The 15081-nt window shown below is 54.3% G+C and overlaps 1 protein-coding gene across 1 annotated transcript; it reads right to left on the bottom strand.

Moving 5' to 3' along the window:
- Positions 1-2846: 2846 nt before the first annotated feature.
- On the bottom strand, positions 2847-14574 carry GHRHR (growth hormone releasing hormone receptor). The gene is made up of 13 exons (XM_046670591.1): positions 14518-14574; positions 12581-12683; positions 12353-12460; positions 11507-11604; positions 10271-10368; positions 9370-9502; positions 7745-7898; positions 7385-7445; positions 6752-6821; positions 6016-6107; positions 5309-5438; positions 4768-4809; positions 2847-2972 (listed from the first exon to the last, which is right to left on the bottom strand). The coding sequence occupies exons 1-13, from the start codon at positions 14572-14574 to the stop codon at positions 2847-2849; spliced, it is 1272 nt and encodes a 423-aa protein (XP_046526547.1).
- Between the last annotated feature and the right edge of the window lie 507 nt (positions 14575-15081).

Raw genomic sequence — 15081 nt, 5'->3', positions numbered from 1 at the left:
GAAGTTTGTCATCACCATTATTTACCAAAAAACCGGGAGCAATCTTCGAGAGAAGATTTGCTAAATAATTATTGGCTGAATAAAGAATATTAGATAGACTTTACAAATTACATAGCAGAAAAGAGGTTTGCAGCAATGACTGATTTACCATTTTTAGTAATAAATTTAGAGATATAATTCACATGATAATTCACGCTTTTAAAGTGTACAATTCAGTGGCTTTTAGTATATTCACAGTGTGCAGCCATCACCACTATCCAGTTTTAGAACATTTCATCACCCCTAAAAGGAACCCCAAACCATCAGCAATCAGTCCCCATTTCCCCCTCCCCCAGCCCCTGGAAACCTCTACTCTACTTTGTCTCTGTGGATTCACCCATTCTGGACATTTCATACAAACAGAATCATACAATAATGTGCCTTTTGTGACTGGTGTCTTTCACTTAGCATGTTTCCCGGGTTCATCCACGTCGTATCATGTATCAGGACTTCATTCCTTTTTATTACAGGATAATATTCCATTGTATGGATATACTTCATTTTGTTTATCCATTCACCAATTGATGGACATTTGGGTTGTTTCCATCTTTTGGGCATTATAATAATGTTGCTATGAACATTCATGTACAAGTTGTTATACAGATGTAGGTTTGCAATTCTCTTGCCTGCATCCCTAGGACTGGATTTGCTGGGTTATATGGTAACTCGATGTTGGACATTTGGAGGAGCTGCTGGAATTTTTGCCAAAAAATGGTCAGAAAATAAATAAATAAATAAATAACTGCACCATTTTACATTCCCACCAATAATGTATGATGGTTCTAATTTCTCCACATCCTCGCCAATACTTATCATCTGTTTTTTTCATTTTAGCCATTCTAATGGGTGTGAAACAGTATCTCATTGTAGTTTTGATTTGCATTTTCCCAGTGATTAATGATACTGAGCATCTTTTCATGTGCCTATGGGCCAATTTATATTGTGTATGTTAACTTTATGCATAAGAAACAAAATACGAATTTATAAATATAGATATGATCTCAAAATGTTTCAAAAATGCAGAGAAAAAACAGGAAACATACAAAATACCAATGGTGATTGTTTTGGGCTAATGAAATTATGGCTGATGTTTATTTTATTTTTTAACCCCTTTTCTCTCTCCCAAATGCCCTGCAATGAGTTTGAATTACTTTTATGATCTGAGACTAAAGGAAAGAATGCCTGATAGGGTTTTTAGACTGGGGCCACACCTTGACGTTTGTCTGACCAGGAGGGTGCTGGGCAGCAGGGCATTATGGCCAACAGTGTGACCATGGGTTTCCTATGGCTGCATTTCCTTTCACTGGACGCACTGAGTGCAAGGGAGGAGGGTGTCCACCAGAGAAGGAAGGGCGGGAAGGCTGGAGGAGTGAGGGAAGGCTCCCTGGAGGCAAGCAAATGGAGCTGAGTTCTGCAGGACCAATAGATCTGCTGTGGGCAGATAAAGAAGGGGAGAGATTTCGTTCTGACCTGCAGTGCCCATTTCTGCTGAAACCTCCCTCCATCCCCGTTAGTGGCCCACCAACATGTCCCCAAGGACAGCACCCAGTTCTCATTCTCCTCCCTCCTGCCAAGGAGTAGGGTGGGGGAGAAATGGACGGTGATGATGTGTTATATCAGGGGCCCTCACTTGGGTGTGGGGCAGCAGGCAGCAGGTGGGGAGCACAAGAAGGCACACAATGGAGAGGACATTAGGGAAAACTCTAGAATTGAGAAATCTCCACCCTAGAGTAAAACAGGGAAAGGGATCCAAGCAATTTCCAGAAGAACAAACCCAAAAGGCTAACAGGCACAGGAAGAGATGCTCACTCATTAGTTATCAGAGAATGCAAATTAAAACAACAATGAGATGTCACTTTACACCCATTTGACTTGCAAACATTAAAAAGCTGGGTAACGCCAAGTATTGGCGGAGCTGCTGTGGGAGTGTTGACTTTGCAGGCATCCTGGAGGACAATCTGCGCTACTTTGTCACAATAAAAAAAGGCCTAACTGATGACCCGGCCCTTCCACCCCTGGGCATGTGTCCCAGAGAAAGGCTCGCTCACCCAGGTGCAGGAGGGGACAGGCATGTGAATGTTCACCTAGAGGGAGGAGGAGACAGGACGAGTCACACGTGGGCAATGACACCATGTGGCACCATACAGCAGTCAAAATAAGGGACCGGATGAGCACACAGCAACACCGGTGGATCTCTTCAAAGCATAGTGCCGAGGGGAAAAACATTAGAAGCAGGATGAGGCACAGAACCAACAGCATTTATGTAAATTACGAGTACACACCCACCAAACACTACATATTTTGCAAAAATACACAGAAACACAAATATTCACATTAAACACATTGGAATGTTGGCCTGTGGGAGGAGGGAAGTGGAAGTGGAGGTGGAGACAAAAGAGAACAAATTTTAAAAATAAATCAAACAAGAGGATCCTTGCACAGATGATGGTGATGCAACATGAACGGAGGATGATAAACGCACTCCTGAGCCAAATAAAAGCTATGGACCCCTCCCCCCGGGGGCCCGTGCACTCACTCAAACGACATCTGTTCATTTACAAGTTTATTAGCTGCGGCCCAGGCTCTCAGAGAAGGAACTGAGCAGAACAGACAGAGGAACGGAGGAGTCAGAGGCAGACACACAGGGACCCAGGTGCAGGATGGGAAGAAGGGCTGCCACTGCCTAGGGCTGGCCGCAGCTCAGAGGGGGCCTCTGGGGGGCACGGGCCCCATACCTCTGGAGGATGGTGACCCCATTGCAGCTGCCCAAGTTTGGGTACGGACTTCAGTCGCATGAGGTGGCCAGCCTAGCACACAGATGTCAGCACCTTTACCCCCGAGCGAGAAGGCATCGTCCACTTGGCGTGGGTCCTCCGGGCTGGCAGAAGCTCAGGGTCATGGCCGTGCCATCTCCGTGAGATCTCAGCCCTTACCTCCAGAGACAAGAGGGAGGACGTTAGGAAGGTCCTTTACTCAACTCCAGTGGGACTGAGGGTGCAGGGAGAGATCATATAGGAGAAACAGAGACAGGGGCTCCTGGGGCAAGAGAAGCTATGGTTGGCTATAGCCACTGCTAAGTACTGCCTCTACAGGCTACTACTTCCTCCTTCCTGTGAATATTTCTGGCCATTCCCTTTAGTGCCTTTCTCTCTTTTAGCACTGCCTTTGTCCAGGCCCAGTTAAAGATGTTCATGGGTGCTTTCTTGAGTTTCTGGCCAGACAACTACTGTCCTCCCTGAATAGCTTGGACCATCCCCTGCCCTGGGGTTCAATCTCGCCCCTGTCCACTGAGCTGAATGGTGGCCACTGGGAACCTGTCCAGAGGACATGACCTGAAGGGAGAGAGGACTCCAAACTCTCTCTGAGGAACTGCAGTTGAGGGGACTGAGAGTAACCAAAAAAGCACCTTGGGAGGGGCAGGGGGGCAATGTCTGTATCTTCACCTCTCCAAGGGGCTCTCGGGGGCAGAGGGAGCTGAGAGGCTGTGACCTGCCTAGATGAGCTGAACTTAGGCCATGGTGAAAAACAAAAGGGAGGCAGATTTTTGCTCAACATAAAGTGAGCTGCCTGACAACAGAAAGAGCTATTCATAGGCAGTAAGCTCCCCATCACGAGAGGTATGTAACTATCTGGTTCCAAACACTGCTTCGTGGGACAGATCCCTTCACAACTCTCTGTGGAACTCCCTTTCCCAGGCGCCCCCAGTCTCAGCTGAGGCTGTTCCTCGCCCCTTCCGGCCTCCCCAGGGCCCATGAGCCACCATTCTCAGATACTGCTGTCCAGTGTCTGCACCTGGATACCAGAAAAGGCTGTGTGAGATTCAGAAAGGCTGAGAAGGCAACGAAGAGTGTCAGAGGGAAGGGAACCACTCAGAGACAGAGGTGGCAGGTGAGGCGGGAGCAACACTCCACAGCTCGGGGGACAGGCACATGCACCCAGGTCTCCAGCAGAACGCGGAGCCCACGGCAAATCCACGGCCGCTAGAGGGAGCCCATGACTGCCGGCACCGCACAGGGCTTGGTGGTCTGGGGCACCAAGTTAAATACTCCCACCTCTCCCCACAAAGCCAGTCTGTCCCAAGGGGAAAAGGCAAGTGCCTTCTGGGCGGATGTTTTAACCCGCTCCTCTCTGCCATCTTTCCGTATTCCTACATGTGCACCGAAACCATCTGTTCCATCCCTTCCTGTGTATGTCCACCTTGTCTGGTTTGTTCTCATCTCTATCTCTTCCAGGTGCTCTCACTCAGTGTCCCTGGCTCTGCTCTCCACCATTCTCTACAGCTCTGCATCCCACGCTGTTTTCCTAGGTCCCCATATGTCTACCTCTGACTTTCTTGGTTCCTCTCTCTTCTCTGTTTCTCCCAGAGCTGGTTTATTCCCTCCTCCACACTCCTTTTTGTTCAATTTTAGGAACACAGAATCAATTTTAGGAGCACAGTTCAATTTTAGCCCACCCCTGGATCCCTCTTCTGATTCCTGAAAGGCCTCCTCCACCTCCAGCTAAATGGACAGTATACTTCACCCAGCCCAGAGGAGGGATGGATAAAGAATGTTTACAAGAAGCATTCAGGTTCAGCTTGATCCAGAAGCTCAGGACAGACACCCACATAGGATCACAGGACTCAAGGTTTGACCTGAGCTGGGATTTACAGGGCCTGGGCAGGAGAAGGGGGCCTTAGGACTGAGGGAGGGAAGCCTCGATGAGTAAGGATAGCCTGAGATCACATACCTCTTGGTTGAGGAAGCAGTACAGGATGGCAACAATGAAGCCCTGTGTGGCCAAGGAAGAAGGACCCCATCAGAATACCTTGGCCTGGCCTCAAGTTTCTACCACCTTTTCCCTTACCTACTCCCTAGGCTGTGGCTTGGGCCAGGCATTTGGGAAAAGGAAAAGTAGGTACATTCATCACTTACCATATGCTAGGCATACTGTCTCACATAACTGTCATAGCAAGCCTGCCAAAGCTGTACTGTTGGCCCCATTTCTCTGATATTCTTTACTTCTGCATGCCCAGTATTGAGCAGAGAGCCTGGCAGTAAGGTGCTCAGTAAATGTTGACTTGGTTGGATGGGTGGGTGGATGGGTGGATGGATGGATGGATGGATAGATAGATGGGTGCAGGGGTAGTTGAATGAATAGAGAGATGGATGGATGGAAGGTGGACAGACAGATGGACAATTGAATAGATGGATGAGTGACTGGAAGGAAGAATCCCGCCCCCCCCCCGCCCAAGGACTCAGAGGGAAGGAGCACCTGTGGGGACCCCCACCTGGAAGGAGCCCAGGCCCAGCTCCAGGGGCAGGCGAACGCCGAGGCCGGCACTATCAGGCAGGAAGTTGAAGATGATGTAGTGAATTCCAAACAACGGGATGAGGAGAAGGGTGGACTTGGAGAGCCGCCTACAGGAGAGGACAAGCCCTAGGCTCCCATGGCTGGAATCAGAAGCTCCACATGCCCCCGGCTTGCCTTCCCCTTCCGCCAGCTCCCCATATCGACTCTACTCATCAGCCACCCTGGAGAATCCATCCTCCCCACACGCACCCCGGGCTCCTGGATCCTGCTGCTCCTTCTGCCAAAACATCTTGTCTCAATTTATTCTGGTAAGTCTATGCATCTTTCAAAGTCTAGTTCAAAGACCACTTCTGCCAGGAAGGCTTCCCTGACCACACCCCACTCTAGCCCCCCCCCCCATTTAGAAAGGCATTCCTTCGGCAGGCTCCTGTAGAAATGGATCCCAGCACTCATCAGCCTATTTGGCCTGATAACTGGCTGTTTGCAACCTCCATCCTCCCCATATTGTAGTCTCCTGGAGGGCAGGGACCAGATTTATTCTCTCTCTGGGAACATGGGAAAGAGCACGGGGCCAGGATCATAAATGCCGGCTGGATGAAAGAGAACCACACCAACTCCCACTCCAGTTATGGCCCCAGAATCCCCCAACACACACACACGCGCGTGCGCACATACACACGTTACCAGTACTGAGGCTGGGTGTGAAGGCTGCCCTGAGCTGGCTCCAGTTTCCTCAGCAGGATGCGGATGATATTGAGAAACAGCCCAAAGTTCACCTGGAAATAGAGGTGCAGGAGGGCAAGGGTCACAGGGTGTCCCTGGTGACCTGGAGTGGGGTGTCTTTGGGGACTAGAAGCCTCAAGTCCCTGAGAGACGGGGATGTACAGGTGGAGGCATGTACACATCGCTCCGGTACTTGGAGCCTGGAGACTGGGAGGTGCCACACGGAGCTCAGGGGCTCAGGGTCCCCCTCCCTCTCCAGTCTTGGGATCAAGGGTGGGAGGCCAGGCCTTGCCATCCTGCCTCCAGCACCTCCTAGAGCCTTCCCTGGCACAAAGCAGGTGGCGTTCACTTTGCATAATTGCTAAATTGGGGGAAACGTGCACGTTCAGCAAAGCCACGTAACCCAGCCCTGGCTGCCCTGTTCTCTGTGGGAGCGAGTGCTGGGTCTCAAGGACAGCACTCCTTCTATGTCCCCCTCCCCAGGTTCACGGCAGCAGCTGATGCTCTGCAGCGGGGACACCAGGTGGTCATCAGAACCCTGAGCTGGAACGGCTGAACGCGGAGCGAGGCCACCTGGTTTCATCAACGGGGCCTCACAGAACCCAGGCTGGAGTCTGTTTCCCGCTGTGGACGGTCCCTCGGTGGACCCAGGGAGGGTAGCTGAATAAAGCAGAGGACACTAGCCCCACAGACTGACCCCAACAGACAGGACGATGGGCCCTTTGATGATCCACCAGTAGGGGGAGCTGTTGTCCAGGTCCCAGCACCTAGGGAGAGGAGGGCCAGGACTGAGGCCGGATGCTCAGAACGCAGCGGGCCTTTTCTGCGGTCACCGTGCACCTCTCTCCTCTCTTGTCTCTACCCACCACCCTCCACACTCCACTCTGTGGCATTCGAGCCTTCCAGCCTCCCCGCGCTCCCGTCCAGCCTTCTCTCCACTCTCAGCGCCTGACGCCCCCTGCCGCAGGGCCGCCCAATCCATGCCGGGCTCAGCCTTTCTCTCCGCCTAGATGGATGAACTTCTCGAAAATCAGCCTGTCTGCTGCCTTCTTGCTGGCCCCAACGCTTCCCCGGTTCCAGGAGGCCCCCCACTTACAGCCCCCCACCCCCACCTCTCCCTGAGCCCGCAGGCCCGAGAATCGGAGCCCCTCCCGCCCCTTCGACGCATCCAGGGACAGCCTCCGACCCCGCCCAAGCCTGGGAGTTCCCTGCAGGCGGCCCGGGTCTTCTCTTCCTCTCCCCGCCTGGAGAACAGCCAGGTTCCCTGACTGTACAGTCCACGCCCCACGGGACCCTGTAAGGGTGTGGACAGTTGGCCACCCAGACTCACGCAACATCCTCGAAGGCCAACTTGCAACCCACCCACGTGCCAGTGAAGAGCAGGGGAAGCCCTGTGGGGGTTCAGAGGAGACAGGAGTAAGGCGTCTGCATCTTGCGCACGGAGACCTGCCCCCGCCTCCCACCGCCACCAGCAGCCCCACAGTCACTGTGAGGACAGGCCCAGGCGAAAGCCCAAAGGCCAGGGACCTGGCCCCATTCTCCAACACTTGCTGTAGGACTACAGGCCGTCGCTTCCCCACTGTGGGCCTTGGGTCATCATAAGTGAGCTGAAGGGACCTTCGTGTGAGCTCCCTGGTATTCCTGGCCCTCCGCTTCCCCTACGGTGTGCAAACCAGCCTTCAGTGCTCACCCCAGCCGGCAAGAACCAGCCCCCAGAAGGCTCGCTTTGTGCTGGGGGATGTGGAGGCCAAGAGCCAGGTCAGGTAGACAGCTTCTGCCAACAGCCAGCTGAAGTTGGTCATGGTGGCGAAATGGGAGGTGGCCACAGAGACCTTGCACAGAACCTGTGGGTGGGGGACCTGGGTGCTTCAGAGCTGGGACACCCAGTGGAGCCCCACCCAAGTCCCCCGACTCCACTCAGGTCCCCTCCATCTTGGGCTGTACCAGAGAGGATAGGTAGTATAATGTGGTGGTTAGGAGCACAGATTTGGGATCCGGACAGCCTGGGGTCAAATTGACACCTATTAGCCCGGTAACTTCCCCACGCTTTAGCTTTTCATCTGTAGAAGGAAAACCTTCAATACCTAGCTCATGGCCTCTTCAGAAAGATTAAATGGAAACTGCGTATGAATTGCTGCTATTTTCACATTCATCCCATCCTTCCTGAGCTCAAGCCAATCCCTAGAGCTTGGATATGGAGCACTGCTTACTCATGGACAGCTCCCTCCAGCAAACACACACATGCGCCCAGGATTTCACTCATTCCCCGCCTGACTCTCCCATCTGTCAGGGTGAGGAGCACCCCTCTGAGCTCAGATGGCCCACACTTGGTCCCAGGCTCACCACTAAGCAGCCGGGTGACATTGCCAATTGTCCTTCATCTACAAATGGGACTAAAATGAAAATATAAGTAGGAAATAAAAGATGATAATGTATGTGAAGCATATAGTGTACTGCCTGGCACATAGGGACTCAGTCTATATATTATCATTCTTGCTTTCATTCATTCATTCAGGTCATCTGTTGGTTTGTTCGTTCATTTTTCTGTTCATTTCCAGCATGATTTTAGGGTTCCTGGTAAGTTCCTCCATACTCGGCCCAACTTCTTTTTATTGTCAGTCTCCACTCATGCTCCCATCTCCCACCCCATTATGACTTCCCAGGTTCTTGGACATGCACAGCTTCTCCTGTCTGGGAGAGTGTGTTCGCCCAGTCCCTCCACTTAACATGTCCTCTCTCTCCCTCTCCCCGTCATGAGTGCCCACCCTGCTCCAAAGCCATCTCCTCCCCAGAGCTCCCTCTTGTCCTCTCCCGGCTCTCAGCTCCCTCCACCTGGTGGTCCCATAAGCTGGTGCAATCTGCCCCCTAGGCACCCTGGGTGCTTGCTGAGGGAGGGACCCAGCCCCTCACATACCCACCCCCAGCCACAGACGGACGAGTGCTCAGGGGAGGGGTGGAGTGAAAAGTTGGGTGGAGTGAAAAGTTGGGTGGAGTGAAATGTGGTCCAGGTTGAATATGGAATGGGGCATGGAAAGAGGAATACCGAATGTGGAGTGGAGAGGGCACTGGGAAATGACATTCATTGACACCATGGTCCAGGAAACGGCATGAGGATTTAGGACCTGACTCTGGAGCTGGGCGGGAGGAGGGAGGGGTGATTTCCTGTTCTGTGATTGGCAATGCCAGAGCCCCAGGGTCAGCCCACAGGCCTGAGCAGGCTGGCAGGCATATCTAGGTCTCTAACCCAGCCCCTTCCCCCCCCCCCCCCCCCCCCCCCCCCGACCCACCCCGACACCCCCCAACCATGGCTGTTACAGTGGAGAAGCTGCAGTGGTCAGTGTTCTCGCCGTGAAAGAGGGCGGCATCCTTCAGGAACACAGCTCCCGCCTTGAGGATAAAAGTGGCGAACAGCTGGGTGTGGATGTAGTTCCGGGGACAGTGGAGCCTCCTGGAGGGGGCAAGGAGGGATAAGGAACAGAAGGCAAGGTGGGAGCCAGCTTCTAGTGTGCCTGCTGCAGGCTGTGGGAGGCTGAGCAGCGCGGGGGGGTTGGGGGGGGGGGGGACTGGATAGACTTGGATTGGACTGGATTGGATTGAGCAGAATTGGGGCTTCAGTTTTAGCCTTGCAGGACAGCAGACCAACCACTGCCCTGGGTTCAGTATAGGTGAGGGGCGGAGCATACCAGTCCCCGCCTTCAGAGAGCTCATAGTCTCTCAGACAGAGGCAGAAACAGCAGGGTACTGCCCAGGGGAGCCCCCTGGATGATCAGAGAGAGGAGGCACATCCCCATGAGCCAGAGAACAGCACAGGCCAGGTTGTGGGGCTCAAGCTCTGCAGTCTGGGGGGCCTTAAGAGGAACAATGGTCAAAGAGTTGGAACAGTCAAGAAGGGCTCCACGGAAGAAGCAAAGAGGATTCTTAAAGCAGGTGGGAGCTGGCCTTTGAATTTTGAAAGGTAGAAAGACCTTGAGAAGAAAGGAGGCAGGCATTGCAAGCAAATAGAATAAGTTCCATGTGAACGAAGGTGTAGAGGTGGGAGAGTCCTGGGGTGTGAAGAGAAGGGTCTACACGTGTAGAAAAAGACAGGAAATGGTAGAAATGGCCATGGTGCCTAGAGCTGGAAACCTGTTGAACATCCAGGCAAGGAAGCAGGCTTGGCATGGCGGACAATAGGGAGGTAAGGAAGGTTCTTGAGCAGGTGATGAGGATGGCAAACCTGAGAGCCACCAGGATGGCGATGGCCACAAAGAGGGCCACGCTGGAGATGCTGTGGCCCAGGGTGTAGATGATCTTCACGGTGGAGAAGTAAGATTTCTGGGGAGGGGGAGATGGAGAAAGGCTCAGCAACCGTGCCCTTGGGGAAAGGCAGGCTTGACAGTCGAGTGGGTGCAGCTCTCAGCACTACCCCAAGACTCCCCATCTGGGGACAGGGGTGTCCGCGGGGACCACAGCAAGCTCCCTCCGGGAACAGAAGTGTTTGTTTACAGCCTGTCTTCCTCCAGACCCGCTGGGGAGGGAGGAGACGGTGACCGGAATGAGATGCTCACCTCTGCCTGCTGCTCTGAGGGCGGGGAGAGCCAGCAGCAGACACCATGTGTCTCTGGAGAATGACAAAAACTCAAGAGGAAATCAGGCTTGTTTATTGACATCCAGTTTTCTTATTGCCTTGGAAACAAGATGTCCCCAAATAAAGGGGACAGCCAGGGACAGTCGCAGGAAAAAGTTCTTTCCATGACCAAGTATTTGGATCAATCAAAGTCCAGCCTGGACCACAGAGATGGAGACGGGGGGTGTAGGCCGGGGGATGGGAGCAGGGGCCCAGCTCCCTGGAGGGATGCAGGCAATACCGCCCCTCTCTGACTCAGTTTTTTCATCTGAAAAATGGCCAGACTCATGCTTTCCCTTGCAGGGCTGAGGGGAAAGAGATATGGGATTGTGGGGGTGGAAGCACCTTGCAGAGGCCCCGCTCAGTTCTGAAGTGTGGGGTCTGCCGGCTAGATTAGGGGTCACTGCGATCACTTCTGGCCTGGAGTCTCCCTCACTTGCCCACATCACAGCCAGGCACACTACTTTACAGACTGAGGACCAGAGAGAGCAAGGAGTTTGCCCAGGACCTCGAGGACCCCTTGTGTCCCTGGAACCACTCAAAGCTTCCTGCCCTGGAGGCCTGGGCACAGAGAGGCTACTCCAAGGAGACAGTGGCCAGCACATCTTCCAGCCTGCCCTCTGTCTGCCCTCTCCCTCCTAGCAGCGTGGCCCACGTGTCACCCTTGAGCAAATTAGCAAAAGGTCCCCCCTCTCTTCCAGACACTGCCATCTTCTGGAAATCTGCTGTAATTAATATTCCAACTTGTTAGCTACAACGGAAATGGTGGCCCCTATGGTTGTGCAGTCCACCACTCATACAAACATCCATGGCAACCCTACCTCCAAGACACCAGGAGCCTCTTACCTCCTCAGTCAGCAGCTCCAGGGGCACAGGGCAGGCCACAGGGTAAGGTGGGAAGGGCTCTGACCAGCCCGTGATGGTACAATCCCGCTTCACGGACCCTGGGAAGGAAGTAGAGATGAGGAAGCAGAGAGCTGGTTACGGCTCCTCCCCTCTGCCCAGGAAGGTGGGGAGCCATGGCCCATGAAGTGACCTTGGCAGGATCTGCAGAGACAGCCCCTCTCAGGGGAAGAGAGAAGGGGTCCTTCCTTCAGAGGCCTGAGTTCCAGGTGCAGCCCACTGGGACACATTCCAGGGCCTTCCTCTTTGGCCTCAGAGTCACCGTTTGTTAAACGAAGAGAATCATTCCCTTGAGGGGCAGAGTAGTGTGTTGGGCCCCCAGCATCCTAAGGGCAGCGGGGAGAAAGGAGGCTTTCTCTGCCCCTGGAGGGACTGTCCACCCCAGGTACCCAGGCCAGGTAGCTGAGGCAGAGCAGCACGCTGCCCTTCCACCCTGCCCCCAGTAGGCAGCTGGCAGCATCTTAGCGGTCAGACAGGCTCTGGGCCCCGCCTGCTGACATCCAGAGAACATCCACTGGGTGCCAGGCCCTGGGTCCAGCGCTTCCAGGCTCTGCTCATGAATCCTCACTCCCTGTGAATTTGATGCTCTTGTTCTCGCCAAGTCACAGGTGAGGAAGCTGAGGGTCAGGGAGGTTGACTGACTTGCCCAAGGTCCCACCCAAAGAGAGGAAGTTGGTGTTCAAATGCAGGTCTGCCTGCCCCAAAGGCCAGGGATGTGTCTGCCATATCCTGGCACCACCAGATGAAACCACCTCCCCTCCCCTCCACCCCACTTCCAGGAACCCTCACCTGGCTCTGGGCTGAAGTGAGAGAAGAACTCTGGGCAGGGGAGAGTCACCCACTCGCCAGAGTCTGCCATAGGCCAGCAGAGCAGCCCATCCCAGGTCCAAGGGCAGCCTAGACAGAGATGGCAGCGGAGTAGACTCAGCCCGGGGGCAGCCCCTCCAGCATTCCGAGGAGAAGCTGGAGGAGATAAAGCCATCCGAGAAGCCGCCTCCTCCCTCCCAAGCCCCATACCCAGGGTGGTGTTGGGCATCTCCTCGGCCGCCCCAAGACAGGCATCCTCCTCCTCTCTCAGCTGGGTGAGGAAGTCACACTCTGGTTGCACGTGGCCCAGCACCTGCAGGAGAGAGTTAATGGTGAGCCCAGCCAGTGGGGTGCTCCTTCTGGGGTCTCTGGTCCAAATGACCTGAGGGCAGAGACAAAGCTGGAGTCATTTCTGTGCCCCTGCTCCCAAGCACAGAGCCTGCCTCACAGCACGTACAGGTGCACTTGATGGTGGGAGGGAAGGAAGAAGGAGGGAAGGAGAGATGGAGGTCAGATGGATGCCTCCCCTGTTCGTCTCATGGCAACGAGTGCTGACACTCATTACGCAAACATCCTCAGAAGGGCTCACGGAGACAATTAAGCATCCGTGTAGTGGCCTTTGCTGCTCCCTTGCTTTACTCCTGCGTCTGCACTCCTGCTTCCTGGGAGCAATTCTTCAAAAAAGCACCTTGGTAGACAGGATAACACCACCCCCTCAACAAAATAAATGTCCACATTTATTCTGGAAACCTGTGAATGTGCCACCTTGCATGGCAAGAGACTTGGCAGGTGTGGTTAATTTAAAGATCTTGAGATGGTGAGGTTATCCTGGATCATCTGGGTGGGCACGAGGCTCCTTATAAAAAGAGGCAGGAATGTCAGAGTCAGATGAGGAGATGTGATGATGGAAGGAGGGGTGCGTGTTGGGGGCAGTTGTAGTGTTGGGGTGTGTGTGAGAGAGAGAAAGCGAGACTTTACCGCTGGGGCACACACATGAGAGGGAGGAGGCTGCCATCTCTGTGGAGGGCAGGGCAGTAGAAGCTACCTGTATCGTACCTTATGCCCAGCCCTTGACGAGTCAGACCCTGCTCAATGCACAACAGCCCTGGCAAGCAGATATTATTTGCCTTTTTCACAAAAGAGACAAGCAAGGCTCAGGAGGGGTGAGGAACGTGCCCAGGTCACACAGCTAGGTTCAGGGGGCAGGATTTGAGCCGGAAAACCATGTGCCTAGGGGCAGCACCTGTACACGGTGCTTGGGAGGTGTGCCAGCCCCTCCAAGCCAGTGGAGGAAGAAGAAGGCCTCAGTCCACATGGGCTCTCAGGACACGCCCCCCCCCACAGGAACCTGGGCTGCCCGTCCACTACCTTGCGCCTCCTGTCCTGGTCCCTGCGTCATTTGCAGTAACTCGTGGAGAAGATGCTGGGAGATTGCAGCTCATTCAGGGGGGACCCTGGTTCTGGCACCCTATTCTCCAACAGTCTAGACCTCCGGGCAATATTTGGTTGCCTAAAGCTTCTCTGGCGCAAGAGCATATCATAAGAGGAAGAGTCCTCTCAATACGGAGGGGAGCAGCTGTTCTCCACTAACCACTCAGGCCACTCAGTCCCCGGCCACACCCTCTTAAAAGGCAGCAGCCAAATGGGAGTGAGGCTCCAGGGGTTGTTGAGATGGGGAGGGGTCTGGAGATCTTAGAGGAGGAGTATGTGGAAGAACTGGGGGTGCGTAGCTTAGAGAAAGAGACAGGATGTGAAGGGGAGGGCCTGACTGCCTCCCGATGATCCAGAGGCACTGTCTGGGGGCAGACAGAGTCTCTGCGGCCCCGAGAGGACACAGACAGACCCTGGGGGGAGCGACAGGGAAGTGGACTTAGCTTAGCCCCGGCAAGGAGGTCTTGATAGCCAGAGCTACCCCGAGACAAGCAGACTGCCTGGGAAAGGAAGGGATGGGAAGGGATGGAGGAGGCCTCGGGCATCGGGAGTTCTCTAGGCCACGGCCTGCTGCCTGCTTGGCAGACAGAGACTCCTGCACTGGGGAAGAGCAGGCGGGGTCCCCACCAGGCTCCAGCTGGACCTTCGGATGGCCCTGTGGCTCGCAGACCTGGAGCCCAGCAAGAGAGGCAGGAAGGTCTGGGCTGGCTACTCACCATGGGTAACGGGCTCAGTAAGCAGAGGATGCAGACACCCCACGCCCTACCATCCATGGCGGGGCCTCAGCAGCAGCTCCTCAGGCAGCCTCAGTGAACCTCAGCCCTCTTCCCTCCCCGACTGTCCCCTGCTGCTGCCGCTGCCACCACAGCCTCTGCGTCCCCTTCCCGGGTGGTTGTTTGCATAGGCAGGAGCCAGAAGAGGGCTCAGAACCACCTGAATATTTACCAGGACTGCAGGACACTGTGCCCAACTCAGCCCTGGCCCTGGAGCGGGACTCTGTGTCCCAGCAGGGAGGGGCTGAACCCCCTCCCCCGACTCCCTTCCACTCTGCCTGTAAGTCAGCCTGTTTGTCTGTCCTGATAGCAATGGGCCTGAGTGGTGACAGTCACAGGACACTTCTTGCTCCATGAGGTCAATATTCTTTCTCATTTTCTTCTCTTTTCTCATTTTCTAGTCCTCTACTGGCCCACACTGGAGAGAGACCCCCAGAAATGAAGGAGACTCAGAGAAGAAGAAGACCTGGGCTTGCCCTCAGGGAGCCCCCAGTTTGGGTGTTGGTC

Source organism: Equus quagga, chromosome 8 (genome assembly GCF_021613505.1).
Source record: "Equus quagga isolate Etosha38 chromosome 8, UCLA_HA_Equagga_1.0, whole genome shotgun sequence".
Taxonomy (NCBI): Eukaryota; Metazoa; Chordata; class Mammalia; order Perissodactyla; family Equidae; genus Equus; species Equus quagga.
Note: the sequence above shows the minus strand (reverse complement) of the source record. Positions and strands in the feature narration are given on the sequence as shown.

What these genes read in the sequence shown, in the direction of transcription:
- GHRHR (XM_046670591.1), bottom strand. Translation starts at nt 14,574, where the DNA reads ATGGATGGTAGGGCGTGGGGTGTCTGCATCCTCTGCTTACTGAGCCCG. An exon ending in TACTGAGCCCGTTACCCATG is followed by an intron (nt 12,684 to 14,517) that starts GTGAGTAGCCAG and finishes TCTCTCCTGCAG; the next exon opens with GTGCTGGGCCACGTGCAACC. An exon ending in TCACTTCAGCCCAGAGCCAG is followed by an intron (nt 11,605 to 12,352) that starts GTGAGGGTTCCT and finishes CTTCCTTCCCAG; the next exon opens with GGTCCGTGAAGCGGGATTGT.